At 38.5% G+C, this 16,409-nt stretch overlaps 1 protein-coding gene across 8 annotated transcripts in view; it reads left to right on the forward strand.

Annotated features, from left to right (window-relative positions):
* Positions 1–16,409, forward strand: part of pyd (zonula occludens-like protein polychaetoid) — a 112,780-nt gene that overhangs the window by 51,670 nt on the left and 44,701 nt on the right. For 3 of the 8 annotated variants that reach the window (XM_089256409.1, XM_089256411.1, XM_089256418.1), the window contains exon 3: positions 12,001–12,544. In XM_089256409.1, the coding sequence (XP_089112535.1) occupies positions 12,001–12,544 (544 nt within the window). Of the gene's footprint in view, positions 1–11,298; positions 11,921–12,000; positions 12,545–14,288; positions 14,397–14,828; positions 15,636–16,409 lie in introns of those variants that run through there. The other 5 variants (XM_089256419.1, XM_089256410.1, XM_089256422.1 and 2 more) reach the window with 5 other exon arrangements.

Consider the following 16,409-nt stretch of genomic DNA (forward strand, 5'->3'; position numbering starts at 1 on the left):
CTCCTAAAACAGGGGCAGGTAGACGCAGACGCTGCTGCCTGCCAAACAGCTGAAAAGACAGATAAACAAGTTGTCTCCGCGTGTGTGTGTGTAAACCTTCTTTTTTCGTTGTTTTTCCCTCTTTTATTATTATTTATATATGCCAAAGACGTGCCAACTTTGAACCAGTTATAAACAAAGCAACTTGGCCGGGCTAAGCCAGGTAAACAAAGCTGGCAAGCTCTGTGTATGCTCTGTGAGCTCTGAGCTGTGTATTCAACTCTGAGTTATGGCGAAATTTGTATGCCTTCCACAAATTACAAATTGGATGGGCGCTACTGAAAATTACATATCATTGGCGGTCCATGGCGAAGGAGCTTTCAAATCAATAGTCTCTCTCGCTCAAATTTATATGCGTGTCTAAAGCTATGAATGTGTGCGGATAAAGTTTTGTGCAAGTAATAGGACTACAAAAATTATGATGGGTATTTGTTTGTATTTATATGCATATATATTGTTTTTTTTTTTTTTTTTTTTTTTTTTTTTTTTTTTAATTTTTCAATTTTTATGGGTATTGTAGTTGCAGAATTTTGTTAATATATTTGACTTATGACAAATTTCTTTTTAGTTGTTAGATTTATACATGATTTTATTTCATTATTTAGTTTTTAGTTGATTGGTGTCTTCATATATACCTTTATAATAAGAATTATTTATGCATATATTTATTGTTGCAAAAATGTGTTAAAATATCCGCACTTATAAATCATTTGAATAAGGTTTTATAGAATGAATACAAACGTTGCTTCAAGCAGGAACAAAAATGTTCGGTTAGTTATTGATTAATTATACCGATAACTACTTAATATTACTACTTAGTTATGCTTTCAAGTATAATGTTACTTAATGACCCCATAGAGTAGTGAAACTTCAAGAAGGTAGATGTTTAGTTTAGAAATTTTCAAAAAGGATATGTATTTATAAATGTTGTATATGTATGTTTAGAAATATAACTTACAATTGTTTTACAGACTAAACTATCTCATGAAAAATGTATGTAGATCTCTAAGAAAAAAGTCGTTAAAGTTTTTTACTATGATTTTCCCTTTCTGAACCTTCAGTCTTTGTTCTTAACTTTCTTAACTGAAAGTTCAAAAAGGGAATATGTAAGCACAACAAAATATATACATATATATTCTTACTCCTGCTCGAAGCTAAGCTCTTTAGATTGCGTGAAGGCTTAGGCTAACATCTTGTATTGCTGATCTTCATATGGCTAAACCGAAGGGGGAGGCAGCGCATTTGGGTAATAAGTCAAGCTGACACAAAAAACAGGATTAGCTGCATAAGGCAGTGAGTCAGAGCAGCAGCTGAACTACAAATCTTGCAACTTGGCGGGGCACTCGCTCAAGATAAATTGGCAACACGCGCCGCCGATGCTCAGTGCCCGATGCCATGGCTATGGTCTGAGTCTGAGTCTGAGCCTGTGTCGGTATCTGTGGCTGTTGGAGCAGCTGCTCCGCTTTGGCGTCTGCCATTGGCTTCTTGGCTGCGTTCACTAATTGCGTTGGCCTCTGGTCCGAGCAGCAGAGTTCAAAATGTTTGCGGTTAATTGTATTGCAATTGATTAACTCTGAACTTTTGCGTCATTAGACGAGACAATCGGCCCGAAATCAGTAAAAAGCACAATGGAGACTATAAAAGGAAATGAGAGAAAAGAGAGTGAATCAAACTGGCCGCACCCAGAGCCCACATAGACAACATGCCCTAAAGCAGTGGCTAATTAGCTGAAACGGTTGACGAACCAAAGCCCCATAAGCTCTGAAATAATTACAAGCCATTCGCTGTGCAAATTAAATTGCCACTGGTTTTTTATAGTGTACGGCGAGTGGAGTGTGGCGATGGCTTCTAGTCTGGCTGGCGTTGCTTTTGGCTATTTCGTGATGGCCAAATCAAAAAACTGGGAACACTGATTGCTCCCATTGGAGTCACAAAGCGAAAACTCGAATCATAACTTTATGACTCAATCTCTGGGCCGTGCTCTACTGAGCTGGGCTGTGTTGCCTCCAATTTGTCCATTTCCTGGTAGCTACACCCAAGAGCAGTTGCTAGTTGTAAAGCGCAGCAGTTTTCTTGCTTTTTTTTCCTCTTTTCTTTTTTGTTTTAGTGCTACAATTGGGGCCAATTTTGCCTGCAAGCTGCAGTTGAGCTCTTGCATTTGCGCCGCAAAGTTTTTGATTTAGTAGTGTGTGCCCCCATTTGGCTAGTGTCTTGGTTAATTTCTTGGAATTCGCATCTTACGTTCGCCGACAATTACTTTTAGAGGGGCTCCAAGCCATATTTCATCCTCAAGTAATATGACGTTTTCGCCAAGCTGCTGGCTAGATGCGAAATTGTTCAACATTTTGACTTTTCCATTAAACCAAATTTTTTTTGAAAAAAAATATTAATATATTGATTGGGGCTGCATAAATATAATTATGAGCAATAATTCAGGCAAATTGTCAGAGTATATAACATAAATACTTATTACATATACAGAGAGAATTCATAATATTATTATGACTAAAGATCTAATAGTGTAGTTCTTTGATTAACAAATTGAAAATTTGCAAATAAATATTCAGTAAGGGAAATTCTTCATAAGTGAATTTTAGATAGTGCTCTTCGCCAAATAAAATGGAAAATAGGGTATAATATAATTTTTTTTTATTTACAGTCTTTATTCTCTTTGCATTCCCTTTCAATTTAAATAAAATTCCTTTAAATCAATTGTGTATATTTATATCTCATGTCGTTTGAATTGACTAGAGATATAAATCAAGTTATGACTAGTTGGCAAATATATATTTTTATTTATTTTTTTAATTTGTTTTTTAATAAACTTTTATAAATATTACCTCACACATTCAACAAACTGTCAGCCAAATTTGTTTCTCAAAACTTTTGACGTTTGCGTGTCAAACGCTTCCCAAAGATTTCGTCACCTCAGCTTGCAGCTCTTCTTTTTGCCATTCCATTTTGGTCCCTCTTGTTTTTTTCTTAGCAGTTTTTTGCATGAGCTCGTCGCAACAGCATTTTAAATATTATATAAATGTGTAAAAAAGAAAAAAAATTAATTTTTTTATTATACACAAATGAAAAAATTTGCACTTTAGGAGCTAGCTTGGCTTGCCAACTCCTATGAAATATGTGATGCTGCATTCAAAATATAGAAACAACCTTGAGGTGCGCAGGTCTTAATGAATACGGGTTTGACTGATTGCCGCACGAATGCATCATAAAAGTTGATGTCTACATTAAGCATAGGTTTTTGTTTAGCTTTTTATTTTAGTTCTTCTTCATTAGCATGTCAGCATCAAGACAAGTGGCAGCTGCGCTGCGTGAGTTACTTTCATTAAATGTTCAGTTCAGTTTAAGCCATTTCAATGTTCAGTATCAATTGCGCTCACTTAAGTAATTTAGGGTACTCATGTAATTATCACACCCTATTATGCGATGATCGCAGACAAAGACGCTGCGGGGCCTCCTACATGCAGAAACCTTTCGTCAAAAGCCTTTTCAAGTTTGTAATTTCAATGCCCTCGGCCATGGAGCCCTTGAAGATTTTCTCATTATGTGAAATCAATACCAGCATTTATGTATAAATAGAGATGGATAGATAGATATTCACATATATATACTGACGTATTTGCGCTACGTTCATTCATTCGTTTGCTGGTGAGAGCAATTGTTCAGAGCTGATGGGAAACTCGATAACTGAAGAATCATAGCTTTGATGAGTTTCGTTTGAGCTTCATGTGAGAAAAACCTTTTTTCTGTAGTTTCTTTTGTAGAGCTTAACGATCGAAAATACTCTCTCTTTTCATTTGTAGTCAGAATTATTGGCTGAGCTACGAGGAAGCTGCTTTATCTAGATTTTCTGTATAGATTAAAGTCAATGAAAACTAATTTAGGAAACTAAATGATTATTTGCTTTTATTATTATATCAAGCTTTCACAAGTTGCTCTAAAGACGAGGAAGTCTCTCTGGCTATAGATACTCTCTACTCTATACTCTCTACTCTATACTCTCTACTCTATACTCTCTGCTATATTCCATGTGTATGCATGTATAGTAAACTTAGACACCTTTTAAGAGCTGTCAAGGCACTCACAGTTGCAGCATTCACAACGATAATTAATTATAATATGCCTTGAAATTAGACATAAGAGCGAGGTAAGCATGTGAAACCGAAACAAGTGACCGTAATTTCATTATAAAATTAAATCCTATAAAAATCAAAGTCAATAAAATGCCAACTGCCGCTCTTCAAATTAAATAGTTTAATTCCCTGCTCTTCCATTCGAATAAAGTGTAAATTTTAAATAATTTATTTCTCACACTGCCTATTCGTTCTTTAACATATTCTGATTCTCAAAGCAGACCATGTAATAATTAAGTTTAATTATGAAAAGTATTAAAATTAATTAGCATGCGCATAAGTTGGAGATCTTAGCAGCACCTGCACTAGAACGTTTGCCAATTAAGAAACTTATTCTCCTGAGTTGATTCACTCAGCTGATGCTTAAATTCTAGCCTAAGACATCATCAGCATAACTGGAATGCAACATAATTTAATGAACGATGTCAAGTGGTTTTAACCTCTTAACACGAATTCGCAGGAGGCAAAGAGGGGGCGAGAGAGAGAGAGATAGAGACAAAAGACAAAGAACAGCAGCAGCTGCTGCCGCTGATGCACTTGCAGTTGCAATTTGCAGTTGACTTTTATGAGGCAATTAATGAAATGACTCGAAACCGTAGAGCAGACGATGCTAATTTTTCACAACAAAATAAAATAAAACAGGGGACGAGCACAAATTATAATTAATTTTGTATGCAAAGCTGCAGATGCAATCGCCGGTCGGCTGAGAGGAGGAAAAAAAATGAGCCTCACGGCAACAACTTGGTATGGTATTACAGTTCATTTAGTTTGTTGACAGCATTTAATATGCACTGGCACGTGGCCCAATTGACATTAAATTTGACACACTAATTGCGATCACTATTCGCTTCCTATAAATGTGATGAACGATGATGAGCAAAGATGTGGAAGCGAAGAGAAATGATAGCAGACATCGGGCGATGATGTGAATGAACTTTATATCTTAATGATCGATTGGTAAAACTTGTTTGCTAGGGCTATTTACAAAGGCTTTCATTCAGCACTCGAGTTGTCAGACATATATTTTGCAAGAGTTCTATACATTTTTAGCTAAATTAAATTTATAGCCCAATTTTGTATATACAAAAATTTGAATTTAATTTAATAAAATTTAATTTAATTGTAGTTTGTATAGGAAAATTGATTGGTATTTCCTATGAGAATTGTTTTGGCTTCTTAACAATTTTCAGCCCTGCCTTACATCAATTACTCCAAAATACTTTTAGCTGGCTAAAAGTCCATTAAACAACAATCACTTACGGTTTCTCTAAATATAAATAATCTTGAGATCTATATTGTGGCACAGTGTAAAAGATTCTTAATGCTAAGCGACCCACCCTCAGCCATTTCCCTTACATAAATCATGGCTATAAGTGCAATAAATCAACTTTTGAAACTAAAATGTTCCAAAAACGAAAACTATATAAATAAAGGAATACATATACATTTATATATATTTATATATATTCTGGAAATGTGTTTAAATAATGCGGCCAATGCTGGTGCGCCTGTCTGTCTGTCTGTTTTGAATGGAGCATCACTAAAAGTTTCTGGCCATTAAAATTGCTCTGGCAGCCAAAACATGCTCTAGGTATTCGGGTAGGGGCAGCCCTGCTGCAAAGAAACACATTGCCCTGCATCTGTCACTATAAATAACATCAACGACCAAAATTAATAATCATAAAATAAACAAGAATAACAACAGCAGCAACAACAACGACAACAACAACTAAGTACACATCTTTATTATTAGCAGCCCTTTCACAGCTGCCAAAACGTGCAGCTGAGTGGGAAAATTCTGGTAAATGAATGAAGCAAAAAAGAATCACACGCAGTGGAAAATACGCCAGACAATGGCACGGTGAGAGCGAGAGAGCCAAATGGAGAGAGAGAGAGAGAGAGAGACGAATGGCGAACGCTAAGCTGTGGCTATAATTATGGTGACAAGCAGTTGCTGCCACAGTAAAAATAAATTTTACGTCTTGCCTCTTGGCGCTAGTTTTTATTATTTTTGGTTTTTGCTTCTTTTTTTTGCCGGCACGAGCCTAAGAGATTGTTTTTTTAGCTTTACTTCTTTTTTCGTATGTCATTTAATTACATTTCGGTGACCATAAATCACGTTTTGCGAAATTGCCCTAAACTGGGAAAGGTAGCGTCTGGGAGCAGCTTCGAGTCTGACAATCGAGATTGTCAAGATTGGCAAGAGATATGTATCGATCAGTCTGGCAATTAAATGATCAATTTAATTAATTGATGCGTGTTTTTTCAGTTTTTAGTCATTCGATATTTAGTGAGCGGCTTGTGGCATGACAAGTAATATTTTAGGAATCTTTTTTTTAGATGATGACTGAAATATTTGGGAAGAATCTGTTGAGGGTTTGAGGTGTGTGTGACGCTTATGTATTACTAGTGTGAGCTTCATTGCTCAAATTAGGGTTATCAAATTGAGTTCTGAGCATTCAAAACAAAATTTAAACTATTTGGCTTAGACTTTAGGAAGTAATATTAAGTTTAAAGGATTTTGAAAAAATACTTCTATTTTAGGAACATTTATATATAAGTTTTGTTGAATTGTTGAATCAATAATTTTTTTAAATATATTTTTTGATAAATATATATTATTTGTAATTTATTTTTTTTATTTTTATAATCGTGATACTTTTTAAAGCAAAATAAAATTTTTATGCAAATTAAAAATAAAATACAATTTATTTATTTATTTGCATAAAAATTTAATTAAATAATAAATAATATTTTTTTGTATAATAAATGAAAAAAAAATATAACATCAATAAGATAAATTATAATATAATACAGATATATAAATAAATTAATATAATATAATATAATATAATATAATATAATATAATATAATATAATATAATATAATATAATATAATATAATATAATATAATATAAAATAAAATATAATATAATATAATATAATATAATATAATATAATATAATATAATATAATATAATATAATATAATATAATATAATATAAAAATGCCAATCACTGAGTAAGCCAATTCCAGGGTATCGCATTATTGTCTGCACGCAACTGTAGCATAAGTACTTATTCTCTTAAACCCTATCAACTGTGGCTACGGCACTTGCCTATATATGTATAGCGTGTGCACACAGACAGACACACATAGCTAGCGTCGCATGGTTTAATCTGGAAGATCTCTTCCCATTGCTTCAATTAATTTTTATGGTATTCGCAACCCATATAAGCGCCACGCCTTCCGGTTGGTCGCCCAACAACCAGTCAGCCAGCATGGCTGGAGCATAAAGAACGAGAAGAGCGAACAGCAACAGCAATTGGCTTCAGTGAACGCCCGTTTAGAACTGATTTAATTGCAATTGTGCGCCGGCATTGCCGACATGCAATTGTTATCAAATGCACATCGTCACCCTGCACTGGGTGGAATAGTGTTGGGAGGTGGGATCGAAGATGCGGGCTAATCCATGGCCATGCTGCATCGAGCTGTTAATTAACAAGTGTAATTGATAATGCAACCGCAGTGGAGGCAGAGGAGAGGGATGAGGCAGAGCAGGCGGCAACAGCAGCAGCAGCAGCAGCCGAGAGGCGCTTCAATGGCTTTGGCAGTTGGTTGCACTTCTGATTAATCACACCAATTGCCAAGTGGCTGCAGGCAAACAGATGTCAATAAACCATGCCACTCTATGGCACACATTCGTAGACAACAACAAAAACAACAACAACAACATTGTGGTGAGTGAGCGAGCGACTGCATGTGTGACAAGTGGAAATGGTTGCTCTTCTTCTTCTCCCTGGAGCAGCAGACAGTATGTTTATTTTTAAGCAAGCAACAAACATATTTTTAAAGAGTCACAAGAGCAATTTCTAGACGAGCAGAGAACTCAGAGAGTGAGCGAGAGATACAGAGAGAGCAAGGGAGAGCAACGTTTGACATTTATTTCGCATGACATTTCACACACGCACACTCACACACACAAATTTAAAAAACACTCATGCGCCTAGTTATCCAGTAAAATTGTCTCAAATGCCATTTGCAATTTGGTTGCCCACATTTCGTTGTTGTTTTTGTTTTCTTTTTTGTTTGCTTATTTTTGTTTAGGCAATTGTTTTTTCTTTTTTTTTCTTCTTTCTTTTCCGCTTGCTCTCTCTCTCAGGCGCATCGGCCACCTCGCGCCCTGCGCCGCCTCGCGAGTCGCATGAGTCTGTCGCGCATGTCGTCTCGTCTCCTCCGGGGGTGTGTGCCGCCGCTCTTCAGCTCTTCCCAGCCACAAAATTTCTTGCTGTTCAGTTTCAAAATTGCCGGCGGTCAGCGCATTTATTCTAGTCGAGCTGCTCTCGATAGGACAAAATCTGTAAAGAAAAAAAAAAACGGAGAAAAACGTGAATCGTTCGCGAGATTCGCTGCGCCTTCTATGCTGCTCTATTTTTGTGGTTTTTGATTTGAATGGACGAATTGTTGGCCAAGTTTGTGTAAAAATGAGTGAACATTAAAGCAAGCATATAGATTATGCATATATATGTATATGAAATGCAATCAAACAATTAGTGGGCAATTCTTAGATTTACCAAAAATCATGAGAACATACTTTGAGAAATATCTATATAAATATATGTGTGAAGTCTGATTTGTTGTAATGTAATATGAATGCATTTCATATGGTGCTCAATTGCCTCAACTATGGATATGTGCAAAATGCGGAAATATATAATATATGTATTTAAATACTGCATTTTATGTAATGGAATGAAAGCCTTAAAATTGCGTCATCTATATAAATAAGTATACAAAATGTGGAACATAGAATCTGCTCTTTGGATTTCCAGCTGAACATTGTTCATAATAATAATTTCAAAGAAAATATATATAGAAGATTTCCCCGTCAAATAAGCATTAATTTTTTAGTGTATAGGGTGAAGAAAGATTCGATCACTTGACTAAGACTTTTTATTCGATTCACTCAAGATTCAATCCAGCAAAGTATACTGAAAAACTGTAATAGATTCTCATTTAATTAACTTCTTCTGCTCTTCCTATCAATTGAATCGATTATTTCGCTTCACTTTGATGACAATTTGATTGAGTGTTTATCAATACGTGATGTTTACATACATTTCTCCACTTTATGCGCTTAACGCTCTTCCTTTGACGCTCCACTTTTATTCATTACTCATTGTTTATAATGGCAAAATTTAATTGCATTCAATACACGCTTATGAAATGTACCTTTCAAGCATTACTTAATACTCTCATGGCATTATTAATGCGGTTCCAACTCTTTTCCGGCCTGCAACTGTTTCCCTTGTTCCGCTTGTTCCCGTCTTTAGTGATTCCTTTTCTTTATGTACAGTTTTACATTAATCAAGCCCATTTGCCAATATGCTGCTCTATTCATTTGCGCAAATTTTAAAATAATTGCGACAATAAAATCACCATAAACACACAAAACAACAACAGCAACAAGAGCAACAACAATCCCTTGTAATCTTGCCATATCCGGCTGGCTGCGTGTCTCCCATGTCGCCTGTCTGCCAACACCATCTGCCGCTATGCCAGTACGCCGCACCGTCACTGCATTTACCCAGTGCCTGCGTTCTGGCGCTGTGGCTCGCTGTCACTGGCGGCGCTTTTTGCATCATCATTATTATGAAAAAAAAAAAAGAAGGAAAACTCTTTGCAATGTTGATGATGGCCGTGCTCTGTCCGTTCACTCCCAAGTGGATAGGGCGATCCGGCGGCGAGCCCGGAGCTGAAAGCCGGAGACGAAGCTGGCTGACTGCGCTTGGTTCGTGTGGCTCGTTTTGTCGTTTGACATCTTAATTGCTTTGTTGATGGATTTCACTGTTGACACTTTTGCTTTCCTATAAATTCTTAATGAACTCTGCCTCGGTTCAAATGCATTTCCCAGTTACCATTTAGCACGTTGTTTGTGGGCTTAACAGGAGCTTTAACTTTAAGCCTTAAAGACCAAAAATAGAAATATGCATTTGATTTGTGCGAGTTTTGCTTTAGAAAATTAAAAGGTTTTCGAATCAAAGAACTCTGAAGATCCTGGAATGTGAAATCAAATGAATTTCAATTGTCAAAAAAAGAAATTTATTCCATAATAAGTCCAATTGAGGACTCTATCAACAGATTCTTGATTTTTCATATTATGGAACATTTATATTATAATCTGTGTTACTTATATGAAACTAAATTATTTATCTCAATTTATTTATATTAATCGAATTATCCTTGCTATTAATGACTTAAGCCAAGCTATAAAACAAAATCATATTTTGTGGGGGAATAGAAGATAATGGAAACTAATTGACCTCAAAGTCGAATAACCTTAAGTATTGGGATTCTTATATATAAAATTCACTTCATTTTCATTCCGATAAAGTTAGACGATAGAGGAGAGGAGAGGAGTCCACTAATTCAATAAAAAGTACTCTACGAATTTATAAGAATTAAAAATAAAAATTAAATCAAATTGTTTACTTTGAATTTTCAATAAAAATTACCTTAAATAATTCTCTCTCTTTATGAAGTCCGCTTGTAATTGCTCAGCACTTTACGAAATATATCTCTGCATCGAACAATTAGTGTCGTCTGGCTAAAGTTGAACTTTGATTTGGTAAATGCAGGTTATTTTCTCGTCCCATTCGAGGAGGGGGAGTTATGAGCTGGCTACCTGTAGCCTTCTCAGACAGTTAAACATCTCAACTAGGCTAGGCAATTGCTGTGCGCTTCCGTTCGGCACCTCATTAAGGCAACTTTTCGAGCACAAAACGACTTTTAATTGCGCCCACTGGACAGAGTTTTTGACTAGACTAGAATAGAATAGAGCGAAGCTCTGTGGCAGCTGGGAAAGAGCTTAGGGGTAGAGCAGAAGCATGACACATGATGAATGCGTGGGCCAGTCTCAGTCTCCCTCTCTCTCGCTCTCTCTTTTAGTAGTTTAAAGTCAGTCGAGCACGAAATGTGTCGGAACAAGCTTGTAGAGTAATTACGTACATGTGTACGAAAACAACGTGAAATTGTCATTTAACATTTGTCAAAGGTAGCAACACGGAAAATACAAAGAAACAAGAACAATCCGAGTCCAATGGAAAAGCAAAAAAAATCGTGAACTAATTAAAAATCTGTGAAAGACAATAACAAAATAAAAGTTTGCCGATGAGAGAGACGAAACGTGTGATAAAAGTGCCAAAAAAATTGTAAACTATTTGAGAGGAATGTCTCAGATCGATTATACCTGCTATACGGTGCCGGAGTGCTCCAGCGATGATGATGATGATGATCCGGATGATAATGATGTGGTGCATCGAAATGGTAATGGAAATGACAATGGCATTGCTAATGGCCATTGTAATGGCAATGGTAATAGTAATGATGATGACAGAGATGAGTCGAGCGATGGCACGCTCGAGAATGTTTTGCAGTCAGATTGCACGCTGGATTCGGATGCCACAACCACATCCTCCTTGGAGCACCACATCTATCGCAAGCACCAGCAGCAGCACCAGCACCACCACTACCACAACCACCAGCGGTACAAACGCTATGCACCACAGCGCGTTTCGATGCCAGCTCTGCGTGCCGCGGGCAGCCACTCCAGGGAGCTGACACCGCAGCTGGGCATCTATCATGATGGGCCAGAGGCGGCACCACAGTGGGGCTATTTTGTGCCATTGGCGCCCAACTGCTTCTTCAGTCCGCCCATGCAGCGGCGTCATTTTAGGTGGGCCGTGTCCTCAGCTCAGCCTCACGAAATACTCTCGTTCATAATCTAACAAAATGCTTTTCGTTTTCTCATTGCAGAGAGAAGGAGAACGATCGCAGCCGTCGTGCGGTTAGCTATGGCGGCGGCGGCGGCAACTCGCCGACCCACTGTGCCACCATACCGCGTGCAGCACCGCGTCGTGTGGCGCTCATGAAGGAGCCACCGCCGCCGCCGCCGCCCAAGCCCCAGCTAACGTCGAAGGCATCGCTGCAGTCCACAGACTCCTCGCATGCGTCCAGCATCATAGCCAGCAAGTATCCGCAGTCTGAGTACAATCTCATCCAGAAGATCGACTCGAACAGCACGCTGACTGCACCGGCTCAGTACCAGCCGCAGAATTTCTATGCCAACACCGGCACCATATCCTCCACCAACGGTGGCTATTCGTCCCTGCTGTGCCATGCCAGTTCCACGGCCAGTCCGTTGGCGGTGCGGAAGCGGGACAAGCTGCTCCATCGCTTCAGCGATGCGGCCACATTGGGTCGCAAGCTCAAGAAGAAGAAGAACACGAATCGCACCTGCCGCTCCATGACCGAAGCCATTGAGATGCTCGCCGATCCGGTCATCGAGGATGAGTTTTTTGTAAGTAAACGAAGCCATTTCTTATCAAATTTCTAGATACACAAGCATATGTATATGTACATAATATGTATGTATGCTGTAAATAAGTTAGAAAATAGATCGCATCCATGTGAATGCCTTATTTCTGTACTTTAATTAATATAGAAATATCGTATGCTCTAGGATAAACATCGCACTGTTTCTACAAATACGTGCAAATTGCATATGAGTGAAGTTATGATTGAATTAGGATAAATTCGATATGAGAAATATAGTTAATATTCCATAAAAGACATGAGATACAAGTGTTAATATAATGTTATCATAATATTCTATAATATATAAATTTGGAAGAAATTCATTGGAATATAAAAGATTCATTATCCAGTCTCTGAGTATGTTCATACTATATACAAAGTCAACTCACTAAGCTGATATCCTTTAAGAAAAAAATACTTAGGAGGAAAAGAGAAGATATAGGAAAAATAAAAAACTCAGCTAAACAATTTGTATTTTATTGGAAATTACAATTTTTGCTGAAAACTTTATTGGCATTAAGAGATAAAGCAGGCAAGCGATAAAGAAACACATCTTATGCTTACTATTCATAAGATATCCAATAAAAAACTGAAGTTAAACCGAGTCTTACAAAGACTTGGGGATTTATTATATGTAAGGCATATCTGAATTGCATTTACAAGCAGCGCCCAATGAAAAGCCATTGTCGCCCTATCTTACTCTCTCTTTATTCTCTGCTATAAAGGGGGTGTATCTGTATAAAAAATATATACATATACTCTATAGAAGCTCACGTTCTTTACACAAACAAATCCCAATTGTTATCGCAATTCATTTGGTTCATTATTTTGTGTGGCTTTTGTGACTGGAAGTTATCTCTCGGTTTATCTTTGAAATGAGTGACCATTGGAATAACTTCGGCCGTAGATTGCTTCTCAAATGCAGGCATTCATTACAAGTTTGTTAGTCGGGGCGTATCGAGCGACTATTCTATTTCTATCTAGCGTGGACGGAAGTATAAAGCTAAAATCAAAGTTACTTAAAAGGTGATAAGGTTGCATAAAATAGAGCAAAAGAAAAGAAAACTAAGAAAATACTAGCAAGACTTTAATAGTGTGTGCTTAGTAATATAGACATACATATGTACATATGTATATATGTACGCTTACTTAACTGTGTCATGGAAATTAGTGAATGTGAAATTCCTCAAGTGACTTCTGCTATAGGCAACCTTGAAAAGGCTCTGTGAAAACAACAATTGAAAATTCAACTGAACTCAATTCGATGTGTTTATATCAAATGGGGGGCGTCAAATCGAATTACGTGTCTTTCAATTCTTTTTAGTGGTCCGTACATTTTGTCATCTAATCGCTAAATTTTGAATTGGGGCCACGACGAGTGTGTTCTCTGGCACTAAGCCAATAATTTCGCAAATCTAGCTTAATTAGCCAACTCAAGTTGACAGATTAGCATAGAATTTGGACGGGCTTTCAGTCAGCTCTTGGCTTCGATGACGCTTCGCCAGCGATGGACAGTGTTCAGGAAGACGAGTCGAACCAACTACTAAATAGCTAGCAACTGTGTCAATACTTTGGTATTGCCTTGCCTCAGCCAAGGGGCGTTCGGGGCGAGGCACTGTGCACCATGCACAGTGTTCTCGGGTTCAGGTCTGTGACAAGCGACTCGCTAATTGGATTAGCTGCGCACCTTTCCAGCAAATAATAGAAAAAGTCGTTGCAATAAAATTCAAACAATTTCAGTGAAAAATCGAACGTGCAATGTTGTGAACGTCTTGTGGAACGCGTCGCTCGGCTAAAACTAACTAATTGCCTAACAAATATATTTGCTGCACCGGGTAACGCGAAAAATAAAAAAGAAATAATAATAAATAATAAATTAAATTTATATGCATACATTTGAATTTCGCGCGCCCGGAATCCAAATATTTTCAACAAATTCCCTCATTGCCCACTTGAAATGAATTTCAAGGAATTTTTTGTTAATGTGTAAATTGCCCAAACGTTTAAGTTAATTCAAAAATACCTTCAAGCATTTCAGTGCAAATAGAAAAGGAAAACTTAAAATTACCCAATTAAAATTACCCATATGTGTTTACAGTTCATAGGATATTTTTAAATGTATAATTTCCAAGGAAATATTTTTATAAATACCCTAGGGGTAATTTATATTTCCCTTAAATGACGTTAGGTTATTTCGTTTCGTACTCATAAAAGTATGCAACAGTAAATGTGAATTACTTCAGCCAATGCATGGGAATTTATATCTTCGGCATTAATTTTCGTTGCATACTTTTGTGCATAGTTGGTTTTAGAAATCCGTTGCAAATACTTGGGCAGCTAATGAAATGAAGTCGTCGACGCGACGCCGAAGCTTTAAAACGAAACCAATACAACCAAAAGCCAACTTGTATAATCCGCTCGTGCGACACCGACCCACTGCGTATGTAAGGAACGGCATCATCGGCGGCGGCAACGGGCCGGGCGCCGATGGCCTCTACCAGATTGATGATCGCGTCTATACGACCAGCAGAATGTTTATGCGTGATGGCTACATGTATCCACGCCAGCCCGGCCAGCCCATGGATCCGCGTTTCCCACTCGAACTGCACGAATTTCCAGAACAGCTGGGTGCCACCGGCCTGCAATTGGTGAGCACTCCCAAGGTGCACATTGCAGGCGAGTATTTGGCCAGCGAACAGCCGTTGGAAGCGGAGCAGGAGCCGCCGGCAGCGGCCATGCGGCGTTGCGCTCGCCAGGCCGCCGCGGCTGACATCAATCTGGTCAATCAGGCGTACTGGCTGGGCAAGCAGCGCACACGTTCCCGCTCCCGGTCCCGCAGCAACAGTCTGGGCAGCAAAAGCATTGCCAGCTGCATGGGCGGAGGCGGTAGCGGAGGGGGTGGGGCTGGCGGAGAGGGCACAGAGCCAGAACGCGAACGTAAAAGACCCTTTATACGCAACGTGGACGATTTGCTGCATGCGCTAGGCAAACGCGATGCCAGCGCCGATAACCAACTCGAGACGGCTTCAGTGCACTCCTCCACGCAGCAGCAGCAGCGGCGTCGCTTCAAAAAGGTGAGTGAATGAGCACGAGTGATCAATCAAATGGAGCAATGGAATTTGTCATGTCTTGCCAGCATTGCAGCATTTCCATTTACCTTAATTGCGATTCGAGTGTCGACTCAAATGTTGACACACTCGCCACGATTCAACTACTGCCCCATCACTCAGGCCGCTGTCCAGAGCGCAGCGAAGCCTAAACACCTTGCCAGCGCTCTCTCTCCTGGTTGAGCTCCCAGGGCGCGTCTGCGCAAAAATTAAAATTAATGATGTTCCAAATGTTGCCAGCGGCTCTTGACGAAATGGAAAAGAACACAGACCACAGGCCAGACAGTAGCTGCTAATTTAAGGCAGGCACACACACACACAACCCAGCACAACTGCTGCCAGGTGAACTCCTTGAGCCTAGCTGCAGCGCTGTTTGCTGTGGTTGCTTTGAGGCAACATTCATGGCCCTCCGCTGCGGTCAGCGCTCCATCAGCTCCAAAAATCAGCCCTTTTTCGACTTATTTATTTATGCAGCCGTTCGTTCCGGCCGCAGTTTCATTTATTCACTTCAACTCTTTTATCCATTCTTATTCTGCTCTTTTTTTCTCTCGTCCAACTCGTAGCATCATTAGCAAATCAGAAATACAATTTTTAGCCTTATTTTACGCCATTTTTTTCAGCTCGCTGCGGGCTGAATTTATGCGCTTCTGTTTCTCTAAATTGAAGAGTAATTTCAGCTTTTGAGGTTGAGAGATTGGTTTCCCTAATTGTTTTTTTTTCTTGACGTATAGCTTGTCCTGC

Source organism: Drosophila navojoa, chromosome 2 (assembly GCF_054131105.1).
Source record: "Drosophila navojoa isolate 15081-1374.11 chromosome 2, UAZ_NAV_1.0, whole genome shotgun sequence".
Lineage (NCBI taxonomy): Eukaryota > Metazoa > Arthropoda > Insecta > Diptera > Drosophilidae > Drosophila > Drosophila navojoa.